Source organism: Mauremys mutica, chromosome 3 (genome assembly GCF_020497125.1).
Source record: "Mauremys mutica isolate MM-2020 ecotype Southern chromosome 3, ASM2049712v1, whole genome shotgun sequence".
Classification (NCBI taxonomy): Eukaryota; Metazoa; Chordata; order Testudines; family Geoemydidae; genus Mauremys; species Mauremys mutica.
This window is the reverse complement of record NC_059074.1, coordinates 130,101,221-130,126,051: the sequence shown is the minus strand read 5'-3', so window position 1 is coordinate 130,126,051 and position 24,831 is coordinate 130,101,221. Positions and strand designations below refer to the sequence as shown.

The 24,831-nt window shown below is 42.9% G+C and overlaps 1 protein-coding gene across 1 annotated transcript; it reads left to right on the top strand.

Annotated features, from left to right (window-relative positions):
* Window positions 1-450: 450 nt before the first annotated feature.
* URB2 (URB2 ribosome biogenesis homolog) lies at window positions 451-23,764 on the top strand. The gene is made up of 9 exons (XM_045010371.1): window positions 451-588; window positions 3,349-3,525; window positions 4,490-7,901; window positions 9,947-10,107; window positions 11,863-11,973; window positions 12,942-13,184; window positions 13,937-14,027; window positions 15,426-15,565; window positions 22,862-23,764. Exons 1-9 carry the CDS (start codon window positions 463-465, stop codon window positions 23,054-23,056), a joined length of 4,656 nt encoding a protein of 1,551 aa, XP_044866306.1. The 5' UTR covers window positions 451-462; the 3' UTR covers window positions 23,057-23,764.
* Window positions 23,765-24,831: the final 1,067 nt, after the last annotated feature.

Sequence of the window (24,831 nt, the reverse complement as noted above, 5' to 3'; positions counted from 1 at the left end):
TATGTACTGCCAAGCCTAGAGGTGCCGGCGCTCAGACCATGCAAACCTTAGGACAAATTAGGCATTGGATGTAGGCTCTGATCCTGAGAAGTGCTGGGCATGTGCAGCTTCCTGTCATTTACAGAGGAATGGTGGGTAATTCAGCCCCTCTCATAAAAAGGCCCAGTTTGTGGTGGTGTCTTCCAGGTTTTCCCAGCTCTTGTTTGCCTGGTATCCAGTGCTGTTTCCACTGATTTCAGTGGATTGGATCCTCAGTGACCAGACCTGGGTATCAAACTCAAACCCAGGTCTCTTGTATTGTAAAGCTGAATGAACACAGGGCTAGCCCAAATAAGAGTCTGCTTTAATAGAGAGGAATAACTGTTAATTCTGGTATTCTTAAATTCTTCTGGTTAATGTTTATTTCAAGTGCATCTAATATTTTTATGAATATTTGATGTTTCAGATACAGTAGTAGTCTCTATGGCTGCAATTTACTCTGGAATTCACCTGAAGCTGAAAAGTGCAAAAACCTCTTGGGAAGACAAAATCAAATTAGCTCACTTCGCATGGATTTCCCATCAGTGCTTTCTTCCAAATAAAGAACAAGTATGTTTTCAATAAATATTTTGTTTTAATTGTCAAATACAGAAAAATGTACCAATCCATTGCTGTGGAGACCAAGCTGATTCAGAGGATGAATGATGCATTGCATAGCCCAGGTGTCGGCAACCTTTCAGAAGTGGTGTGCCGAGTCTTCATTTATTCACTCTAATTAAAGGTTTTGTGTGCCAGTAATACATTTTAACATTTTTAGAAGGTCTCTTTCTATAAGTCTATAATATATAACTAAACTATTGTTCTATGTAAAGTAAATAAGGTTTTAAAAATGTTTAAGAAGCTTAATTTAAAATTAAATTAAAATGCCGAGCCCCTCAGACTGGTGGCCAGGACCCGGGCAGTGTGAGTGCCACTGAAAATCAGCTTGCGTGCCGCCTTCGGCACCCATGCCATAGGTTGCCTAGCCCTGGCATAGCCTTTCACCTCTAGGCACTAGTGCAAATACAGCTGTAATAGGGACTAACTGAAAGTTGTTGCTGCTGGTTGCGAAGTAGCCCAGTCTGTTTCCTAATAGGTTTTCATCTCCATCACAACAATGACCACTAAGAGGCAGTTAGTTATATGGAAGTTTTGTTTAGTGCAGAGGTTCTCAAACTGGGGGTTGGGACCCCTCAGGGGGTCATGATGTTATTACATGGGGGGGTCGTGAGCTGTTAGCCTCCACCCCAAACCCCACTTTGCCTCCATTTATAATGGTGTTAAATAGAAGAAAAAAGTGTTTTTAATTTATAAGGGAGGTTGCACTCGGAGGCTTGCTGTGTGAAAGGGGTCACAAGCACAATGGTGCCCATGCTATACTTGTTTTGTGGATAAATTTGAAGACCTCTGTCTCCAGAGTTGTAAGGCTAGCATCTTTCATCACATCTCCTACATGGCCCCGCAAAGTCTTGCCAGCCTTCTCCTGATACTGCCTAAAATGACCATCCATCAATCCAGTAGGGGGAAATTGACTGGTGGTGGAGAGTTCTCTGTGGCTGAGAGACCTGTTTCCTGGCACATTATCTGTGTGATTCCGGGCAACATGACCACTCAGTCCTTGTATTCTTCCTTGGAGTAGTGGGTATTGTCCAGCACGTTCTCTGTGTGGTGTTCCTCTCTGGATACCATGTTTTGATCCTGTGACCTGTTTTTTTTGTTCCTTGCAAATAGTTGATTTCTGGGACTTGTGGGCCCTCCTTTCACCTGAGAGGGGCAGACCTTACATTGTTTGGTGGGTTTTGCCTGTTGATCCAGCTATCAAACCAGCTAGCATTTTAGTTGAGAACTGAGCACAAGAAGGATCTGTAAAAGTGTTTTTTTAAATTGCTATATGAATCACTTTAAAACATGAAATTAACCTTTAATGGAACGGTTAAGTGAACTATATTATACAATTTAATTGTATTTTAATGTGTTTTGTCTAAATTTCCTTTTTCTTTTTAAAGAAAACTGAAACTTTAAAAATATTATTTCAAAGTATCTTCTTTAAGAACTTGAAAAAAAATTAAGAAAAATCTTATTTATTTCACATCTATGTACAAAAACGGAGCAGAAATTGAAGGCTTCCTCTTTACTCCTCCGGGAGACTTGGCTTCAGTGGCTTTAATAATTTTAAAATTCTCTTATTTCTCTCACTGAATTTAAAAACTCCATTGTCTTTGCTAAGAGAGATTATTGTTTCCTTGATTGAGAGCTATTTGGCTCACTGGTTTACAGTATGCGCTTCTTCCTTAACCATAGTTGTAGGTCTGAAGGCTTTGTAAGAGCTGTGAAGCTCCATAGTGGTCAGCAAGGAGCTTGCAATCCATGGACCTTGAAAGTTCAGTGTTGATTTATTATGACATTTATAATCCTTTACAGGTCAGACGGGGCCTTTAGCGCTTGTAACTGTGTAGTGGTGATTGTGGAGTTTACAAGATATTCCAGTTTGTTCTGTAGACCCTGTAGTACATGGACTATGTCTGTACACCTTGTAAGCAAAGCAGGCACTGCCCAAGGATTTTGTAAGCTCTACTGATTGCAAAGCTTCAGAGGTTTACAATATACATATATACAGAGAGAGAGAGAGTCTTAAAAAGTAGGAATTCCAAAAAAGTTAAATCAGGCCTGTGCAATCATTCTATTTGGGGATCAAGATTTTAAATAAACTTGCAATCTTTAGGATAAGCTGTTTTTGCATTTTGGAAATTAGAACAATTTTTATGAAGTGAAAATCCACCAATTCTTTTCGTAAGTTCCCTCACTCAAAAATGTCCTCACTGATATAAAAATTTCATGTGAGAAATTTTCTCTGCTTGTTTAAGAGAAGCTGAAAGGAACCCAGCATTTTCACTCTTGAAATTAGCTTTACTATGAAGGTTAGAGCACTAAGGGGGCCAAAATTGAGTTTAGAAACTGTGTTGCAAATTTAAGCCCTGATCCTGCTTGGAGAACTGGGATAGCTCAGTGGTTTGAGCATTGGCCTGCTAAACCCAGGGTTGTGAGTTCAATCCTTGAGGGGGCCACTTAGGGATCTGGGGCAAAAATTGGTCCTGCTAGTGAAGGCAGGGGGCTGGACTTGATGACCTTTCAAGGTCCCTTCCAGTTCTAGGAGATTGGTATATCTCCAATTATTACCTTTACCTTTATTACCATCGAGCTTATTCTTCATGGGCATCTGTCCACATAATTCTCAGGTGTGAAGTGGCTACTACAGTTCTTTAACCTTTTCCCATGGAGGTAAAGATAATCACCCACAGCTGTATATTTTTGTTTGTTTAAATAACACAGGTATTGATTGATTGGGTGAGCCATGCGTTGGTTTCATATTACAACAAGAAACTTGAACTGGAGGATGAAATTGTTGAGAAACTTTGGACATACCTGGATAACATTCTCCATAGCAGAAAACTACAGAATCTCTTAAAGGATGGAAAGACAATCAACCTCAGCTTTTTGATTGCACAGGTAACTCAAACCATACTCTTTGTTAGGTGATGAATACCATTGCAGTATGTGATACAATATGATTCTTCCTTTTAGAGTGAGGTGTAGTATGAAATACTTATGGATAATTAGCTTACATTTTTAGGCCATTGTATTTATTTTTTTCTTCTATCCCCTCTGTTGCAAGACAGCTGATGTTTGTGGAGAACAAAGATTGAAAGCAACAACACTTCCCAATAGCCTCATACTCGGATGATCTCTCACAGGTTTTCCCCTCCCCAAACCATCAAGGATGGAACGGGATTAAATGTTGTGGTTAGTAAGTAAAGACCCAGTCAGGCAACTCCTAGTCTCACAAGTAGCCTAGATAACTTCATTCAGATTACTCATGTGAGAGAGAGTTAAAGGCTTGCAAATGTATATTAATACAGGAAACTCTGGGAGATCATATGGCTGTTTTAGAGTACAAGTGGAATTATTTGCTTACTAATGGAGATCCTTGCTAAATAGGTTGTCCAATTTGGGATAAGGAAGGAATATTCCCCCTGTTGGCAGGGGCCTTGTTGGGATGGGGAGGGCATCTTGCCTTTCTTTTCTCTGCAGCACTAAGTAAGTTTCCTCACTGTTAGAATGAGGTGGACTATCATGCATCATTATTGCTGCTGTTGTTATTCCTATTACAGTAGGCAATCAGGAATGGGGCCTCATGTCAGATGCTGTGCAAACACATGCAAAGACACGGTCCCTACCTTTAAGAATTTACAGTTTGAATATGATCAGTTGTCTATGCCTGGGGTCAGGAATGACCACTGGTGGGTCTATTTCCTTCCCATCTTCTTTTACTAATGATTGTTTAAGTGCTGTTGATGTGTCCAGCGAGAGCTGTCCAGCACATAGAAGATTATGTTGTCTGTTCCCCAATGACCTTTGTTTCTGTGTGCAAGATTGATAGTGATGGGGTGTTTAATTTTTTTTAAATCTTCAGGTCATAAATGAAAGGATATCTGAGTCCTGTGTTCAAAAATCCCACGGAAATGTTGGCACAGTGCTGAGTTGTTGCAGGGGCATCCTTTCCACTCCGCCTCTCGCCATCATTTATACAGCAAAATGTGAGCTGATGGTGAATCTCCTAAGCAAGCTCTCCTGGCTGGCCTGTCAATTGCTGACCTCAGAAGATGCTGTGACCTCCCTGTTGTTTGATGTCCTACAGCTGACCTTTGCTCAGTACCTCCTGATTCAGAGGCAGCAGATCAATCCAAATCGTGTGTTTGGGCAAGTGACCAGCCACTTGTTTCAACCATGTCTGCTCCTGAGGCATTTGCTTATGGCCAGAGTGTGGACACCAGCCGATGACGGCCGTGTACGTCAGCATCTGAGCCGGGAAATCCGAAACCAAATAGAGGCTGTGCTGCAGGCTGGGATTTTCCAGCCCGAGCTCTTGTCCTCTTACAGAGAGGAGCTCCTGCCAGAAAGGGAATCACAAGAGAAAAAGAAAAGGGCTCTTAAAACTATTCTTATGCCTGTTAATACAGTGCTGTCCAAGCTCCGTGATGCTAGCTTTTGTGAACCAACACTCCAGGTGATCATAGTAGCAAATTCAGTACCTCTGCTTTATAAGCTCTTTTTGGACTCTTACTGCAAGGCAGAAAACCACATGGTCTGTTTCCACATGTTCACCAGGCTTTTTGGCTGTCTAAGGATTTCTCACCTGCAGGAGGATCTATGGCAGGAGACGCTCTCACCAGTAGACTGGAGTACAGAACTGCTTGCTGTGGAACAGCTCCTGAACTTGGTGCTCAGCAATGATATCTATAACGTTGCTGCTGACCGGATCAGGCACAAAGAGACCCAATTCCAGTTTTACCGCAAACTGGCAGAAATGTTGGTGAATCACTCACAGGCTTCCATCCCAGCTTGGTTTAGGTGTCTCAAGGCCTTGATTTCGTTAAATCATTTAATTGTCGAGCCTGATCTGGATGACCTAGTGGCCTCAGCTTGGATCGATGCAGAGGTCTCTGAGCCACGTACAAAGAAGCCCCAGGAGACTCTCATAAATGCCATGTTTCAGACTTACACAAAGCTGCGACAGTTTCCTAAACTCTTTGAAGAGGTTCTGTCTGTGATCTGCCGTCCAGCTGCTGATGAGTTAAGGCTGCCAGTCTTGTCTGCTGGGCTGACGGAAAAACTTCGTGAATGCCTCCTCGAGCTGCCACCCAACCAGATTCTGGATATTTTGTTCCTCATACTGGAGAAGTGTCAGACTCTAATAATTCCTGATGTTAAAGATGACTCTGACATGGCACTGAAGCTGTTGTCTGTGAGCTCAGTACTGCACACTTTTCTGTTCAACATGAAGAGTTTGGATAACGTCACCCCATTACCTGTTGTCCTTCGCACTCAGAGTCTGTTGGACAAGATGCAGAGAGAGGTAATCCATCCATTGCTGGACCTATTGAAGGATCACTGGGCAGAGGAAAATAAACCAGGGCTTTGGCTAGAGAAGGTCAGTGACTCTGCACTCCTCCTTGTCTACACATGTGTGGAGCTTGACACTCTGCTTAGTATAAACTGCAGCAAATATGTGTCTCGGCTGGCTGAAGCAGCTGGTGGTGTTACTGACTGTGCTGCAGAGAGCTGGGACTTTTCAGCCCTTCTCTCTGGCGTGGATAGACAGTGTTGGAAGAGGGTAGTGAGACTCTCAAGTAATTTCTGTTCAGCTAGTAAATATTGCTTAGAATTGCTCATGCTTCAGAAAATAAAAAAGATCTTAATGCAAACCAGTTTTCAGACTGAAGCTGATCTTCACACCTTGCAGCATGCCGCAGCTTTCATCCTTCATTCTGGAAGATCAAGCATGAGCACGGAAGAGTCAGAACCTTGGAATGGCAACATTAGTGCAATAAATGCTCTCACCTACCCAGCTGCACACTGGTACCTTGTAGTCTCAAATCTAACAATCCTGATTCCTCATCTTTCTCTGAAAGATGTAGAGTATGTTGCTGATGTGCTTCTGAAGATTTTATCATCAACTAAAACTCCGGGAGTTTCTGCAGATCAGGATTCCTTCATCACAGCTGAAAAGGTTTCTAAAGCTTTGCTGCATAGTACTTTTCTTCCAGAAATTAAGGTGCTGCAGTGTGCTTTTATAAGCCGCGTTATTCAGCAGTGCGCTAGTGTGCTGTGTTCTGCTACTCAGGGCGTCGCAGATCAGCCTATTCAACAGCTGTCTGCAGATAATATACCATGGCATGAGGAAGTCCTCTCATCTTGCAAAATGGTTGGCATGGTGGAAGCACAGTCAAAAAACAATCAATCAAAGGATGAAGCCTTCATTTGCTGGACAACAATGGAAAAAATTGCTCAACATATATTATTGTTAACAAGGGCTGGTTCCCCCATTACTTTGGAAGAAGATCAGATAGAAAGCTTTTTGCATTTACTAGAGATTATTTCTGCCTTGAAACTTGACAGTCTTTTTCCTTCAGACCATACCCGTTGTTTTCTCTTGCTGCTATCCTTGGTAGCCAATACCAGAGCTAACGTCTCTTGCAGTAAGTTGCTATCACTGAAGTTTCTAATTACCTGCTTCCACCTCCTAACATGCCTACAGACTGGCAGAAGTGTCAATTCCATCTTTAAAGTTTTTCATGCCAGTGATGCTCTTGAGGCTGTCATGACCGCCCTGTTTGCAGCCAGCAAGTGCTTTGCTGATGTTTTGACCACTCCCGACTGGGCAGAATTTCTCCAGGTGATCCAAACCTTTTTGGAATGTTTTCTTCAGATGATAGTTGAAAAGAGGCAGAGCCTGAAACTCAATTTGGAAAAGTTCACTTTTTTCCTAGCGAGCTGCAAACCATATGCTGATGCAGACAGAGGCAAGCCCTGGAACACTGCAGTCAGTCAGCTGTTCCTAGTGCCACTAACCACACTCTGCCATGTTCTGACTCTGTACCTCCAGCAGCAGTCAGAGAAGAAACAGAAATTGACAGAAATGCTGTCTGTTTTGTTGGAGCCAACTGTCCTCCAGACAGGAACAGCCATTCAACTCTGCCTTAGAAACCTCACCAAAGACCAGCCTTTGCCTTTGGCATTCATCCCATCTGTCACAACCCTACTGAAAGCAGATCTGAGCTACATGTCCACGGGTGGCTTTATGAAAATGGAAGGCGAGCAAGAGAATCCTAAAGACCCAGGAAAATATAGGGAGTATTCCCACACTGAACTGTACCAAAAGTTTTACATTCAGATACTGAGAGAGCTGACCTCTGCAGGAGGCCATCTCCAGTTCCTTCACTCTGCCTTGCAGTTTTTAACTGTTTTTTGCTCAGTAACAGATCTGTATCCTGGAGAAGAGACTCCGCTCACTGTGTTTCATGCTGTAAAAAAACTACTTGCTGGTACAGAGCTTTTTTCTTTTCTTCAGCTCCTCTGTTAATTTTGGAATACAGGGGTGGGTAAAAACATCCAAGAATTTCTTAAGAAAGTCATGAGATACCCACTTATGCTAGCCCATCAGCAAATGGGTTCTATCTTTAATTTAAAAAAAAAGGGGGGGGAGGAAGCTTTTAGAGGGAAACTGTTGTCATGACTGGGACGCAATGTTGACCTGTCTTGGTAGTGGTCTCCTCTGGAAGGTCTTTGTGGATGTCAGCCACGTAGTTATTTTGGTCTCTTTGTTTTCACAGAAATAATTACTCATATGCCTAAGTGCTCTGTTTTTATGCAAAAATATGTATTTTGCGTATGCTAATACATGTTTTGTGTGTGCACATGTATATTTTGTGACACAAATCCATCAAGGTTTGAAAATGTAGTCCTGAGCCCTTTTAAAAATGATACTACAGTGTTCTATAAGTGATGGCCCAAGGCACTGAGAAACACCCTTGAAAAAATATTCTGATTAGGACCATTTCACCAAATGTGGTCAAACTTTTGGGGACTGCTCTGAAGATGCATTTTTTTGGTCTTATGTATCTGGTATAGCAGTTAGCACTGAAGGAGTTAATGGATCAGCTTAGTTAAATAACTCAGCGCTTTTCATCTGAAGATCTCAGAGGGCCTTACAGAGGTAGATAAGTATCATCTCTGTTTAAAGGTGAGGAAATTGAGGAACAGAAAGACTACTGGCCTGGTTTTCAGAGGTGCTGAACACAATATACTCCAGGCAAAGTCCATGGTAGCTGTGGGTACTCAGCGCCTCTCTGAAAACCAGACCCGTTATCACCTGCACACAGTGAGCCAGTGACAGAATTGGGATTAGGGGAGCCTGGTCTTCTGACTGCCAGTGTGATCTAATGACTATGCCATGTTGCCTCATTTAAAATATAACCTATACTGACATTGCACATGTGCAGTGTAGTAGTACCAAAAAAACCCTGGCAATATTATTTTTGTCTTTGATGCCTGAAAAGGTTTGATTTAGTCTAGTTTGCTACTACAGTGATCTTACAAATTTATATTACTCCCTAATTGTTAGGGAATCACAAATGTGCTTAATCCCTAACAGAGTAATTGTAGAACAATTCTGTATGGAGAAGCCTTTTTGTAAATCTGTTTATGAGCCTGGCTGAAGCTCTTGCTAGTTGAGTTGCAAATAGATTTTTATATAGTGTCTATGTATAATATTTCTTATAGTCTGTCTCTTGTATGCTGTGTATCTCAATTCTTTCCAGTTACAGAATTCACCATAGGAGGCAGTATGATGTAAGTGTTAAAACAGGACTGGGAGTCAGGATTACCAAATTCTGACCCTGGCTCTTCTGCTGACTCCCTCTTAAAATCTCTGTACTGCACTCTACTCCTGTACAAAGCTGGTATCCTATTTATTTAGTGCAGAGGCATAATTAATGGTGATAAAATGCTTTGAGATTCTCGGATGAAATGTGCTGTAGAAGTGCCAGGCTTTAAACAGATTAAAATTTTCTCCTCAGAAAATCTTGCCACAAATCCCAGGAGTTACTGCTACATTTGGGGTGTTTGTGGAGCAGAAAAATATGCTTGCAAAGTAAACTAAAATTTAAACTAGTCATAAATAATATAAACTTTGACTTAATATGTAGGAGACCTGGTCACTGCTTAACAGAGATCTATGCTTTGTCAATTAATGTTCATGTCTTGTGTGGGTCTCCTCCCAACACCCTGATATTCTGCAGCTTGTGATCAGCTTGTTCCCCTAGCTTGTGAACAAGCCTCATTATAGTGTTTTCACACAGTGAAGGCATTTAATCAAGATAATGACTGCGGGATAAACAGTAGGATGGGAATGTTCTGAATGAACCACTGCTGCTGTGGTAGGTGGGAGAAAACAGTTCTGTGCGGGTGAACATTAAAAAGACACACACAGAGAGCTCTTTTTCAAGGCTTGATTTTGAAAGGGTTTTTTTATGGTAATGTCCAATGTGGATAAGCAATTCAGACATGTTTGTGTCTCTTGAATATGCAGGCCCTGGCACCACAGTCCAGGTGATTCAAGATCTAGAAATGCAGCTGATAGAATTGATGACCCAGCTGGTGGAAAGCTGCACTACTGAAGAGTTCTGTGTCATGATGAGGCTGGTGCTCCAAGGACTTGAAGTTAGCAATATTTGGAAACAAAATCCTAAAGTAGGGAACTTTCGGCTTATTTCTTATAATTTATTTTCTTTAGTTGTCTCTCCATGGCTTGAAGAACTGCAATAGAACATGGATGGTATCTGATAAAATTGGCAGGAAGAAAGACTGAAACGATATGAGGAAGAAATAGGAGTTCGGCTTTAAATGTGTTTCTATGTTATGCTGCACACTCATGGTAGCTTACATGGCAATAAAACTGGTGTTTAGATACTGTGATGAAGCGTGCCCTAGAAATACCTGAGATCAATAGAATCCACTGTGAAAAAGAGAGAAAGTTGCTACCTATGAAGAAAGCTTTCAGTAGGAGCCCCGGACATTTAGCACTCTGATTCCAGTAATAGTAACAGGAGTCTCACATCAGTGAGTTCCTGTAGACAGTGCTGAAAGTCGACTCCTATGTGTTAATTCTAACACGACAAACTGGCCAAATAAAAGTTTTACTTATGTTTCCTGTTGTGTTTATCCAGTAGAGTCCTCAGACTCAGCACCCCGAAAAAATTGTCTTAATTATGTAGGTGATTACCAGGAAGCTGGTTCAGTCCATGAATTTCATTCACTCAAAACAAAGATTTGCCTAGTTCATTTAAAAGTCACACCTAGTGTGGTCTGTTCTTTGTAATTGTAGGTGTAAATTGGCACAGGCTAATACACGTTTCTTGTAGTGTGGATGGTTCTTTGCTAATCACAGTTCTACTTAGCACTAACTGAGCACTTTTCATAGGCAAAGTGCTTTACAAACACAAAGGTACTGATCATCACAAGACTGCTTTGAGGAGGAGGGTAAGTTAGTACAATTATTCCGATTTTTCAGATGGAGAAACCGAGACCTAGACCAGACAAAAGGTTTTATCACTAAAAATTTCTCACTGTTGTTACCACCAAAGCTGTAGCATAGACAAGATACTTGCAGCCACTGGCATTTTAACCATTTTATTGTCCAAACCTACTCTGAATAGGGTCAGATGGCATGGTGCTTTTAAACACCAGCAGTTATGTGAAGCACTGATTATATTAGTGCTCCTACTATTCTATTCTATGTAGGTTCCTATACAGTGCTCATTACTGTAGCATCTGAGCATCTTCCAGTAGTTCATTAAGCGACATGAGTAACATCTGTCACCAATGGAACTGAATTGGTAGTTGTAACATTGGGAAGAAATTTGGCAAACAAGCCTGGCATAGACCCCTCTTGGAAGGTTAAGTGACTTGGAACTCAAAGCCGTGCTAAAGCTCAGGAGTATCTGGCTCCCAGACCTGCCCATTTGGAAAAGGCGCCTGTGTCATCTCTGTAGATAATGTCCATTTAAAAAAAAAAAAAAATCTAACCTAGTCTTTCCACGTTGTTTGTGTAACACTAATCGCCCTAGGATATAGGCATTGAAATCCACGTGTTTTTGGACTGCAAGGCTGAAGTACGTTCATGTTCTGTGTTTTCATCTTAGTTATTATAAGCCAATATGTGATGACATGTTAGCTGGTAAAACATTATGCTGGTTATATGGCAGGCTCAAGCTATGTTCACACTACCTCCCTCCATTATCTATAATGGGCTGGTACATGAGTTGATCTGCCTTTATTTTATCATGTTTTAATGTCATGATTTGCTTTTAAAATAGACAGTACAGAATGCTATTATTGCTCAGCACAAATTCTGTTGAACTGCTGATAATGTTTCCACTGAGAGGTGCCGTATTTCAAGTGAGCATATTTATCTTTTTGCAGTGATTGTTTATCCATTTTTTGCAGGAAGTATTGTCAGCTGTTACGCTAATCAAATTGCTGCTCAGCTGCCCATTAACTGGAGAGAAAGAGAAAGCTTTCTGGTTTACCAGCCCACAGATAATCACAGCTTTAGTTGTAAGTAACTCCCACAGTATAAATTACCTATCACTTTTGTTTGACAGAGCCTGTAGCTATTGTGTCTGAAACATACACAGAAATATATTTTAAAAAAAATGAAATTCTACATTTCACATCAGTTTGGCTAGGATCCATTTACACCGTTTGGCCCAAATTTCCCCAAGTATATCCCTGTATATTGGCATGGCACAAATGCTCATTCATTAACATCACTGTCACTTTGGGGCTGCACTGCATTGTGTAGGGGTTGAACGTGTCTCATTAGGCTACATGGAGAGGCTTAGAGAGTTGCCTCTCTCCAGGCCTGGGCAATGATTGTTCTGATCCAGAGGAGGAAAAAACTGTTAGTTTGGCCTTACAGCAAAGCAAAAAGCCAACAAATAAAAAAGAGTCTATAAAAATGATTGAATAAGTGAATGAAGATAATTAAATCCGATTCCTTACCTGTGTTGTGCTGCACCCAAATGTAGTGGTCTTGGTGCTTGCCATCACAATGTCTGACCCTCTGGGACCAGAGATTGTCTGGCAGTGGCTTGGGGTGACTGGGAATCCCCTGCCATGGCATCTACAATGCCTGTGAGAGCATTTCTCCTGCCCTTCGTGGTAGGTGAATCAATGCTTGTGAAGGACAGAAATATCCATTGAAACAGTGTAAAAACATGAACAGGTGCAAATAGACCCTGTCTACCATATTCTGTATGCATCTTCTCTATGGGATTGTGGGATAGATGCAACAATGCACAGGCCCTGCAGTGCTTTCAGGGAATGCTGTGTGTGGATATGGTGCACGGCATATGCCTAAAACGGATTGATTAGTACGGATGAAGCTTTATGCAGTTGCAGTTTGCGCCAATGTACTCCTGCTGGTTCAAGTTCAAAAGTACAGTTCTTTAGTGTGGAAGAAGGGGCTGTTTGTAGACAGCCACATTCTTTTTTGTTGTTGTTGTCTTCACTTTCACATGTAGATACAAACCAAAGAGGCTTCTCAGGACCAGTTGCTGATTCCCACCATTGTTGTTCCTATACTGGAGACGGTAGCAGCCCTGCTGAGGCAAGGAGAAGAGATTCTCTCCAATCCCCATCATGTGACACTGGCATTCAGCATTCTTCTGACTGTCCCTCTGGATCATTTGAAGATGGAGGAGTATGGGAGCATCTTCCTGGGAATTCATGAAGTGCTGTTCTCCATACTGCAGTGTCACCCTAAGGTGAAGGGAGAAGGGCTGGAGGGTGGGGAAGGTTTGGTGATCAGAAATTTTAAGAAGCCAATCCCAGACCTGTGACCATAGGTTGAAAACATGTAGAGGTTCTGAAATTATAACCGATATTTGGAAGCAGATTATCACAAAACCTCTAAAGTTAGATTAGGGCAAAGTTTTCAAAAGTGCCTAAATTCCATATTTAAAAAAAATGATATAGGCACTTAGCCTAAGTCTCTTTGTAGATCAATAAGACTTAAGCACCTGGCTGTGTAAGTCACTTTTGAAAATTTTCCCTCTAGTGCCTATGTCAGCTGAAAGCTGATTTTTCTAAACCGTTTTCAGATAAATAAGTGTGTTGGTCCTTAAATCTCTGGTCCCTTGGGCAAGCACTGATTCCATACAGACGGCAGTAAATGTCCCAGGCATTAGACTAGCATAACTTTCAACCTCTGCTTTGTGGATGTGGGGTTACTTTGAGATGATTATAATTATTTGTATTAACTATAGCACCTATGAGCCCTAGTCAGGTACCAGGACCCCATTGTGCCAGCAGCGGTAGAAACTGAACAAAAAGACAGTCCCTTCCCTGTAGCGCTTACAGTCAATGTACCTTCCTTTAAAGCACAGAAATCCACTCTTATTTTGGGGTGTTGCATGTCATGCTGTGTGCTCTGCTTTAATAAAGAACCATTCTCAAAGCCTTTTTTCTGTACTGCATTAGGTATTATCTGATCCTCCTTCATTTGATGTTCTTGCAGGTGATGCTAAAAGCAGCTCCATCTTTCCTGAACAGCTTCAATAGGCTGGTTGTTTCTGTTATGCACGAGGGGCGACAGAAAGGAGACAGAGGTGCTGTGTCACCGTTTTCATTAACATACCCGACTCTGATTGGGTGCAATGCACAGAAGAATGTGTAGGACAGGGCAGGCTGTGTGTAACATTAGAAGTTGAAGCAAAGTCCCAGGGCCAGATCGTGGCTCAAAAGCTCACATAGGCAGAAGTGAGGATGAGCCACATAGCAATCTGCGCTCTGACGCTCTTTGAAAGGTTCTTTCCAGGCTTCATCCTGGGAGACTAGCATAGTGCTTTCATTCCGAACTGTGACCCTGGCTGACATGACACAGACAAGGGCAAGGCTCCTTGTATCTTATTTCGGTTCTTCTCCCCCACCTTTGCATTCTCACTCAGAAACAACCAAAGTAGCCCCATTGTATAAGGTCAGTGATGGTGTTAGGAAAAGCATGTTTTTTCTGGTGTGATGGCTCCAAATGTGCTGATTTACACTAGTGCACTTGGGAGAGGGCTTTATAGATGTGCTACTAAACAGAGCCCTGTGTTGCAGATGTTAGCTATGCTCCAGACTACATGTTCATCGCTGTGTGTTAGATACAAAACCAGAATCTTGTAAATGTTTTAAGTGTTACTTGGGATTTACTTATTTGACTCCATTAATTCACGTGGCTAAAACCAAGTTTGCTGCTTTGAAATTTACGTGTGTGTGCGTGTGTGTGTGTGAGAGAGAGAGAGAGATAGGCAAGTGTACATTAAAATATTCCAAAGGGGAGAGAGGAATGTTACATTGGTGAACCCATGGCATAAAAGCTGAGCTTATACATTTCAGTAATATCCACATTTTCCAAGGAGAAGAATCAGTGGAAAGCTACAGATTCAGGAAATCCTGTGATTTAGATTCACTTGGTCTATCCCTGCAGAATTATTGTATTTTAATAATAAAAAACAAGACACATGCCTAGATTTCCCCCCACTTTCCTCCCTAATTTCTGTTAAGTTATCTCATGCCTGTCAGTGAAGGATTGTTCCTTAAAATTCAAGTCCTCGGTCCCATCTAATTTTTAAAGTATTCTGTAAGTGGCACTTACAAAAACATGAGATTTTTTTTTCTTTTTCCTGTTAACTGGGCAGAGGGCTGGACTGTGGGAGGTACCTTCCCCGCCCTTCTCTCTGCTTCAATTCATGTAACAAAAGTTGGCTGCATCCTAGTGTAAACAGCCTTTATTCTTAACAACATTGCCATTGAAAGAGAGTCTATGAAGTGTTATATGGGAGTGTTCATTTTCATAAGGGCACAGTTGCTTTTAAACCAACAACTAGCCAGCCAAATGCATTTTGGCAAATCCAAAATATGAATCCATGGCTGGCTAGTTGTTGGTCTTATTTGAAGTTTGTCTTTTGTATAGCAATTTTTTTAATCTCTAATTTTGAACCACACTTTGATTTCTGTTTTAGGGAACACGGATGAGTTTGGAGTTGTATTGAAATGTGCACACTTGATAGAAAGGATGTATAGTCACATTGCTGCAAAAACAGAGGAGTTCACAGTGTTTTCTGTCTTCATAGTGGCCCAATACGTGATTGAACTGCAGAAGGTAATACACAGTCATCCACCTTAAAGTCATTATAAGGTTCAGGTTGAGAGTCACTTACTGTTTAAAAGACAACTATTTTAAATGTTCTAAAATCCACATGCTGACTTGGAGGTCTTGAAATTACATCCCTATGAGGAACAGCTAGAGTAGGGCTAGTGGTCCAGATGTGTGGTCATCTGAGCAAAGGTTCCTGAGATGATATACCCCTTTAAAAATTGTTTTTACAAAATCACCTGGTTCCTCTGGTGTGGTGGTTTTTTGTTTTGTTTATTTCTTTAATTTTTTGCTCCTGTGGCTCAAACCATGGTTCTAATTCTCCCAAACTTGATCTCAGGTGCTTAGAATTATCTTGGCTAGTACATGACACCACTGCCCCTTTGGGGAAGTGATATTGAACAAGTTAGAGGATAAAGTTTACTTCTCCAGGTCAGGTTGAGCTTTCTGATGAACCAAAGAGAGAGTGATAGCCACATGGGCGTGTGCAGCAAGACTAGGGCTCTGTTGAAGTCAGAGTTTGTAGGCAGCCTGTTCTCACAGAAGGTGAGTGGTGAAAGGTGACATGCTGTGGTCATTAAACCTGAGCACACCCATGCGCTGAGTTTGAGCCCCGCTCTTGGCAGTTATCCGAGACTGTGTTCGCACATCTTATGCCTTGCTGTCTGCCTGCATTCTGTAGGAGTTTATCTTGCACGTTTTACCCTCAGACTAAAACTTCTGGTTTGAGAGCGATTAATTTAGTGCTCTAAAATCTATAACCAGTCTCTAATCTTTAGAAGTACTGCCAAGAATTTGACATTAATTAAACAGAGGAAAGAGTCCAGTAAGCAGTTAGGATGGTTACATCCTCCTCAACCATTTCCTGAACAATGGAATTGAGTGTGTACAAAGGAAAGCAGGCGTTAAAGGTCATTTGATCAAGGGGTTCCTGATCTGCAGCTTCCCCGCTCTCTGCTTTGCCAGCCTTCACCCCTTAGAGCTATGCAGTATAGCTCCTGAGGGCCCAGTGCACTCCTCATGCTGCTGGGAAATGATGGGAAATGGAGCCATCTTTGCCCTTCTCCCACCCCCTTCAAGTTCCTCCATCCCTCTCAGTTCCTCCTGTGAGTCCCTCACAGGCTCTGGGGTTCCCCTTCCTTCCACTGCTCCACAGTCAGAGGAAGGAAACTAGAGCTTCCCTCCTTCCCCATGTTGCCTCCAGCAGTGGGGAAGGGCCCTGAAGCTCCCCACCACCACCCCCACACCGCAAATGCGTTGTTACTAGGGGAAAAGGAGAAATCGGAGAGGGTGGGGAGGAAGTGAGGGGTCCAAGCTGTGCAGTAGGGGAGGCTTCAGATTTGCCTCCCCCTAAATTCCCTGCATCCATACCTCCCTTCAAAACTTGTCCCCACAGTGCTGAAACCAGGATGGGGAGCTGGGAATGAAGATGTTCAGTGCCTGGCACAGGCACACTGTGCCAGGATGGGGTGAGATGCTGAGAACACACATGCTTGGTCTGTGTGCATGCCAGGCACTGAACATGTCTGCACTATGGGAACTATAGCAGCATCACTACAGCGCTGTAGCTGTGCCGGTGTAACCCCATAATGTTCGACATAGATTACAGCGACGGAAAGCGGGGGGGGAGAATATGAGAGGGGGGGTCATGAAAGGCAATTTGGTGGGGGGGGTGTTAAAATTTTATTTACAATCTAAATCAAACAATCTCACTCTGTTGTTCCCTGTGTGCCCTTAATCTTGAAGGTCAGGTATTCCTTGTCAGACAGATAGACACACATAAATTGTAAGAGCCTATCATTATTACTATTGATACTTTTTTTTTTACTCTTGTAGTAAATTTAAAATCACGGGTGTCAAAGAAGTTTGACTTAGAATAAATGGTTGCCAATCTGATCAGATTGAAAAACAATGCTCCACAAGGAGGTTGTTCGCTTATTTCCCCATAAATAAAAACCAGTTTATCATACAGACCTTTAAGAATATTGTTTACAATCTGCAACTCTGCCAGACCACAGGGAAGCTCCCTGTCAGGTATGACTACCAACTTCAATAACACTGCTGTCAAACATTTCCTTCACCCTTGTTTTGGGCTCTGTGTCCCTGGGTAACAAATCTTCAAATAGCAATACTTCCTTCGAGTGATTGCTGTCCAAGATAGAGAGGGGTTGACTTTTCAGCTATTGGGGGGGGGGCCCTCATCCAACACCAAATCATATGGAAGGTCATTCCCCAGTTCTACTGAAAGCAAATATTCTTGCTCTTGCATAGTCAGAAGGACATCTACACTGGAGTAGCGCCTTACAGCCAGACTTAATTTCTGAATTACTAATTTGTTCAATGCAATCCAAATTGGCTAACCTGGAAAACTGCCTGTGTCCATCAAAGCCTGCAAAATCCTCTTGTAATTAATTTGTGCTAGTGATCGGGTTTTACGTGTCTCCCTGTCCTAGGTTAAAACCTCATCTGGGCCTTTTTCCTTTCTGTGCTGGACACACAGCTGCTCCATATCCTGCCTACTTACCCTAATTACTGATGTCCTGGTTATTGAAATTGCCCCAGCTAAGGCTCTAGAGAGTACTAGTGCTAAGGGCTGCCTTGTAGCAAAGTCTTTCCAAGGACTGCATTGTGTACTAGCTTCTCTGGGCCTGATCCATTGATATTCAGGTACCTTTCTGCACTCGCCCAGCCAGGCAGGTTTGTCTTGCTGTCCTTGGCTGCTGTTCAAATATCCAAATCCGATCAGCCATCTGGAGCAACTGCTGTAGGATCAAAAATCTCCACAGTTGTTGTCTGGCTTAATCCACTTCAGTACAGCTTACTGGGTGCCTCGCTGGGCTGCATCTCACATGAGCAGAACTTCAGGCTGTCTCTAGACTGACATCATACTTGCAAAGTACTGCTGCATTTTAACATGATGATAATCTTTGAGTATCAGCTACTGAGAGTGCCACCTGTGCTGCCTGAACCTTCAGTTGGCTGAACAGACTATTTTGTCCTTAGCTACCCACATAATTTGGCCACCCTTTCAAGTAATGTTCAGTATGATCAGTTTCCTCAAGCTTCTGCAGCCAGAGCCCTTCCCAGCAATAAGTTGGGTATGGGTGAAGGACAGGAGTTACTGGAAGTAGTGCCATAGGGAACTCCCAAAGGGGATAACTTTGGTGTTAACAAATCCAGCTGCTCCTGTCTTGTCTTTTTTTTCCCCAGTAGGACTAACTGGGGTAAACTAAGTTGTTGCTGCCAGGTCCTTCTGCAACTCGCTCACATGCTGTTCAGAGTTCTGTCTGTGTACTTTTTTGTGGCATGCCTGCCCTACCTGTTTTTCTAGCAGTGTTCAGCACCTCATTCACGGCAGTGCTCTCTCTGGTATCTGCTCTACCTGTTTCCACATCCTCAGCAGAAGCTGCCAGCTTCTGCTTTCTCACTCTTTGTAATCATTTTCATGTTTGTACCTTTCCTTTTCTTTTCCACAAACTGCACCCCCCACCCCAAGACCAGGTTAATCCCGCTTTGGTATCAGTTGCAGCTGTGGGGGCTCCAGGTGATGAAGGGGTGAAGAAAAGGGGTGGGGGGAAATATTTTAAGTCAGTGTAAATGCAAGGTGCTTTTACCAAGCCCCCTTTCCCCCCTCCCCATTAGAGGAGTTAAAACTGTAAACAAACATTGCTCAGAAGATATTACTAGAGCATTTGGAGGGGCAACCCATAAAACAAACAGAAAAATCCACTAGTCAGTGGTTTCTGAATAAGAGTAGCTTTTCCCTATAAGAGAGTATGCATGGCCAAAATTTTTAAAAGCGGGTGCATCACTTGATCTTAAACTTTGCTGGGGTGTAAAATCTACCCCACACTAGCATGCCACATGCTAACTGTCCACGTGGACCGTGCTGCTGTGCAGTAAAAGTCCCTCGTGAGCTTTGATCTACCCCCATTTCAAAACAAGGTAGATCAAAGCACACTACGGAGCTGTTAGTGCATGGCAGCAGGGTCCACACACAGTTAGTACACGTCAGGCTACTGCGAGGAACTAACTCTTCATTTAGTAGGGTTACCATATGTCTGTGTTTTCCCAGACATGGAATTTTTAAATAGCTAAAAATGTCCGGGAAAATACGGATGTATGGTAACCCAAAGTCCCAGGGCTGTCGGCGCCCGCCTGCCAGCAGGAGCCTGCAGTAAAGGGTGCAGTGCCTAAGCACAGAGGCAGAGGGGGGGTCTCTGTGTGCTGCACTGGCTCCCTCCTGCCCAATCAGAGCTGCGGCGGCGGGGCCCGCAGGCATTGACGGCGGGCAGAGAGCCCTCTCACTGTATCCTAGGAGCCAGAGGGACCTGCCGGATGCTTCTTGGGAGCTGCCCCAGGTAAGCACTGCTAGGACTCCCCACCTAACCCCCCGGCAGGTCCCTCTGTCTCTTAGGGTTGGGGGGCGGGGGAGAGGGCTCTCTGCGTGCTGCCGGCACATGCAAGCCCTGCTCCGCGGCTCCGGCTGCTCCCATTGACGCTTTTTCCGGCCAGTGGGAGCTATGGAGCTCATGCTTGTGGCGGGTGCAGCACGTGGAGACCCCTCGGCTGCCCCTGATCCTAGGAGCCAGCGGGACCTGCGGCAGGAGGGGTGAGTAGGCAAGCAGGGCAGGGTGAAGAGGTGAGCAGTGAGCAACGGGGGTTGAGTAGGTGAGCAGGGGGGGTGAAAAGGGCAGCGGGGTTGAAGAGGCGAGCAGTGAGGGAGCCAGTGGCAGGTGGGTGGGTGGGGGTGAGTAGGCAAGCGACGAGCCAGCGGCAGGTGGAGGTTCTCGGGGCGGGCATGGGGGTTTCTGGCAGGGGAGTGAGGAGGTGAGTGGCAGGTGGGAGGAGGTGAGCAGTGGGTGGGGGACTGAGGAGGCTCGCAGCGGTGGGCCAGGGGATGAGGAGAGGTGCGGTGGCGAGGACGGGGCGGAGCGTGGGAGGACTATGGGCGGGGCTAACACCCCCATGGAGTGTCCTCTTTTTTGAATGTTCAAATATGGTAACCCTACATTTAGACAAGCCCCCAGTGTTTCAGAACAGTGTCTTTCATATATAGAGCATAAGTTTGTTCTGTAAATAACGTAGTCCAACATTAACTTTGAATCTCTTTGGTTTGAACATGCAGTTTAACTGTTTCCAAGCCTCACTCTTTAAAACCTGCTCAGTAGCTGTGCTTGGTAATTAGAGAAGCATTGACTGTTCAGAAAGTGGTGTCTGTTTTAATTTTCACATACGGACATTTTCAAATTATTTGATTCTGTGTTAAGAGTGTAAGGCCTCTTGAGACTTTTGCTAAAGGGTGCAGTGTAACCATATGTCTAACTAGTTTATTTATTATGATAAATAACTGCCCAAATGAATTTTGGTTTGGGGATTCATATGTTAAGGGAATAATTGAGCATGAGGAGCAGGGGGAGGAGAGTTAATGAATTGGTGGGACACTTACTGAATTGGTGACATGGAGGTTTGTTTTTTTTAAGAGGATCAATTTCAAAGGGGGAAGGGGTTGGGCCTGTACATGTTAGAACACACTTGTGACCTCTCTTATGCTGCTCTGAAAGAACAGAGGAGAAACCCCTTTTCAAGGTAGATTTTTACAAAGGCTGCACACAGTTTTACTCTCTGTCATAAAGGGCAGTTTCCCCTGATGAAAAATTTAGTTTATCAATATTTATCGCAACAAATGTAGACCCTTATTAATTATTCTGAAACAAACCTAAAAAACGCCGTCGTTGGTCTTGGGTACACCTGCAGCCTCTTCCATATGCCTGATCTCACCTTTCACACGTTATCTCTGAGCTGTCGTATAATTCAGCAATGGCGGAATAACTCTTCACACACTTAGCCATCCCCCATCAAGAGTTCTGTAATGCAAATTGGTCTTGCTAACTATATAGACCATAAAATGTTTATAGGTCAAATTAACTGCCAGCCTACAGTGGCAGCTGTTTAAATCTCATAAGGTTTTTAGACAGTGATTAGAGGGAACTGCATTGTAAAGTAAAGACAGTCAAGAGGGTTTGGGGCCAAATTCAGATGGGGTGTAACTCCACTGCAGATGTATCTGCTTACACCAGGTATGAAACTGACCCAACTTCTCGATTATAGTGGCACTTCATACTGTTCCTTCTATGCAGCTATCAGCTGACTCTTCATCCTCTTAGAAGGCAACTTCTGCCCCTTCACTGCTCTGTCCCCTCAGGGCAGAAAGAGAGCCTGGCTCTGACAGAGTGATTAGAAGTTTACTTCCATAATGAAGAGTTTATTACTTGCCTCAGAAAGAGAGGAAAATTCTGAGTTTTAATGAGAGCCTCTCATGCAGTTTTCATTATGCTTGGAGTGCAGAAGCACAGGTCTAGAGGCACCAAGTTAATTTTGGTATTCAGCAGAGAAAAGACCTGTTTCTGTGGCAAGAACAGCATGATCAGCTTCAGAGGCCACCTGAACCTAAGGCAGTAAAATGTTCAGTGAGTGGGTTATGATCACAGGATGTGTTCCAGTTTGCCTAGAGCCCCAAAACACTCCAGAGTCAGCCTTAATGAGCTTTGTTATGAGGATTATGGCACTTGTGGGCAGACAGCATATCTAGTGATCAGCAAGGGACTGAGTTAGCAGTTTTAGGTTGTATTCCCAGCTCTGCCATTAGCTTGCTGTATGATTTTAGGCAAGTCTTTTAATTTCTCTGTGCCTGGGGTTCTGCAGGATTAAAATGGGTCAAGTAAACCCACACCTCAGAGGGTTTTCTTTAAGGCTTCTGTAATTAATGCTTGTAAAGCAAATTGAAATTCTTGGATAAAAGTTGCTAGATAAATGCATTTATTAAAGTGGAAGAGGCAAAACAAACTCTACATTTTAGATGTAGGCTCACAGAAAGACTTGTCCCTAACTGAGATTTCAGTGTGCAGCATGCAGCTACTATGTTGGCTATTGTTCTGTCTCCTGAATATGAGAGGTATACAAAAAGCTGCTGAAAAATCAATTCCAGGATAGGTATCTTAGAATATTTTACTGTAGGGTTTTTTTTTGGTTGAGATGATTTCAAATTGTCCCAAGTATAACAGAGTCTATACCTGAAAACTTAGCACCAGTGCACATCATAATATCCAGGATTATACATTACTGCTGTGTTTTTAAATCAGGTTTACAAAATCAGGGAGCTAATTTATTATCTAATATTTTGCATTATCTAGATGGGCTGATACCTTGGATTGTGTCTTGTCAGTACTTTTATTTCCAGTCATTTGACGTATCCTAACTATGAAAAGTAAAAAGTTTCATGGGATTTTGTTCATCTCCTAGGTGACCTTACATCCATCTGTAAAGAAACATCTAACTGAGGGAATATATCACATCCTAGACCTTTGCATTGAACGGGACATCAAGTTCTTAAATGCATCGCTACAGATGGGCGTAAGAGAAGTCTTTAAGGAATTGTACAATGATTATACCCACTACCACAAAACTAAACATGGGGAGAAAAAGTACACTGCATGATGTATCCTTCCTAACATTTGCATAATCAGTAAGGACTTGATCTTGTGTGGAGCTGAGAAACCTCAGCTCTGAGTTCAGGATGATCAACACATTGCAGGATTGTGCCCTCAGTTGTTTTGTTAAAAGTAAAATATTGAATGATGTGTCCCTGTATAACTGGCCTCTACATCTACGGTAGGAAAAAGACATGCTTAGACCTCAGCCCTGCTGCAATTGTGCAGAGCCTCATTGAAATCTCTGCAGCCCTACTTGTTGCAGGATCTGGGGCCTTATGTAGTTTTCCTGTGCAAGCAAAGACTGTACTGAGTGAAAACCTTCAGTGATTATGCAACTGCCCTGCTGTCATTTACAGTGAGGAGCGGCGCTAAATAATGGTAGAATGCCCCACGCCATGCATTTTTACATTCACGCCAAATACATTTGTGTGCAATTGTAAAATATTCAGTCAGCTTCTGTTACAAAGTTGTGTAAATACAGATTTTTAGAAAACCTGAAGTAGTGTTTGTATCCGTTTGGCCAGTAAGTTTTTTTTTCTACTGTGTTTTACGAAGTATTGTCATAAATACTGGCCTGTTAGAAGGCTTTATCATATATATCTCCCTTCCATCAAAACTAAAACAACTTGTTGATCTGTTGCTGCCCTCCTGTGACTGTTTCATGAAATCACACATGCTTAACTTGCACAAATATGTAACCAAAGTAAATCATTCTGCCTGAATACTTTTTGGTATCTTTACAAGTACTACCTAAGCTTTCCATAACTGAAAGATTGGGGGCGGGGGGGGGGAAGCTTTTGCTTTTATTTTGTTGGCTTTATGTATAGTCAGTTTCAGTCTTCCCCACCTCATTAACCATTTATTGTTTGTATTTCAGTAATGCCAAGAGGTCCCTTGTGCTAAGCACTGTACAAACAGTGAGACAGTCCATGCCACCAAATGCTTACCATCTAATAGACAAAGGGAGGGGAAGGGAAACAGGCCCAGACAGATAAAGTGACTTGCCAAAGGTCACACAGCAAGTCAGTGCTGAGATGAGCCAGAACCCAAATCACCTGTCTTTGAGTTCAGTGTCCTCTCCAGCTTAGGCCCCCGCTCCTGCAAACTGCTCCAAGCAGGCAGACAGTGGAACCCCATTGACTCCAGTGCCTGCATGAAGCAGTTTGCAGGAGTGGAGGCATAGTTAGCAAGTTCCCCTTTTTGTTTGTGTGGAGCTTTCACCCAGCAACAGGGAAGAGAAAAGAATAAGAGTACAGGAAACTTGGATTTACAAAACCCCCAAAATTGGCAGGGGAACTCAGTCTTGTGTTTCTGAAACAACCTTTAACTCATATCTTCAGCCTGATTATGTAGACCAGGGGCTCTCAAACTGGGGGTTGAGACACGCCAGGGACTTGCAAGGTTATTACATGGGAGGTTGCGTGCGCGCGCACACCCCCACCCCCACCCCCACCCCCCCACCCACACCCTGCTTCACCTCCAGCATTTATAATGGTACATATTATTTTTTTTTTAACGTGTTTAATTTATAAGGAGGGGGTTACACTCGGAGGCTTGTTGTGTAAAAAGAGTCACTACTACAGAAGTTTGAGAACCACTGCTATAGATGTTATCCCTTTAAGCAAAGCTGAAAATGATAGCAACTAAAACTTGTGACTAATAATGATTTTTTAAAAATCTGACCATTGTTAAAACCATTTGATCTGAACAATTCTGGGACAGCTTTGCCCAAAATAACACTGTGTTCCAATTTATTTTTATTTGCTAATGGAAGAAGAA

Bases quoted from the DNA above. Each gene is read 5' to 3' on its own strand.
- URB2 (XM_045010371.1), top strand. From the start codon at position 463: ATGGCTGCAATTTACTCTGGAATTCACCTGAAGCTGAAAAGTGCAAAA. The intron at 3,526-4,489 runs GTAACTCAAACC...TTAAATCTTCAG, and splicing joins TCAGCTTTTTGATTGCACAG to GTCATAAATGAAAGGATATC. The intron at 7,902-9,946 runs GTACAGAGCTTT...TTGAATATGCAG, and splicing joins TGTAAAAAAACTACTTGCTG to GCCCTGGCACCACAGTCCAG.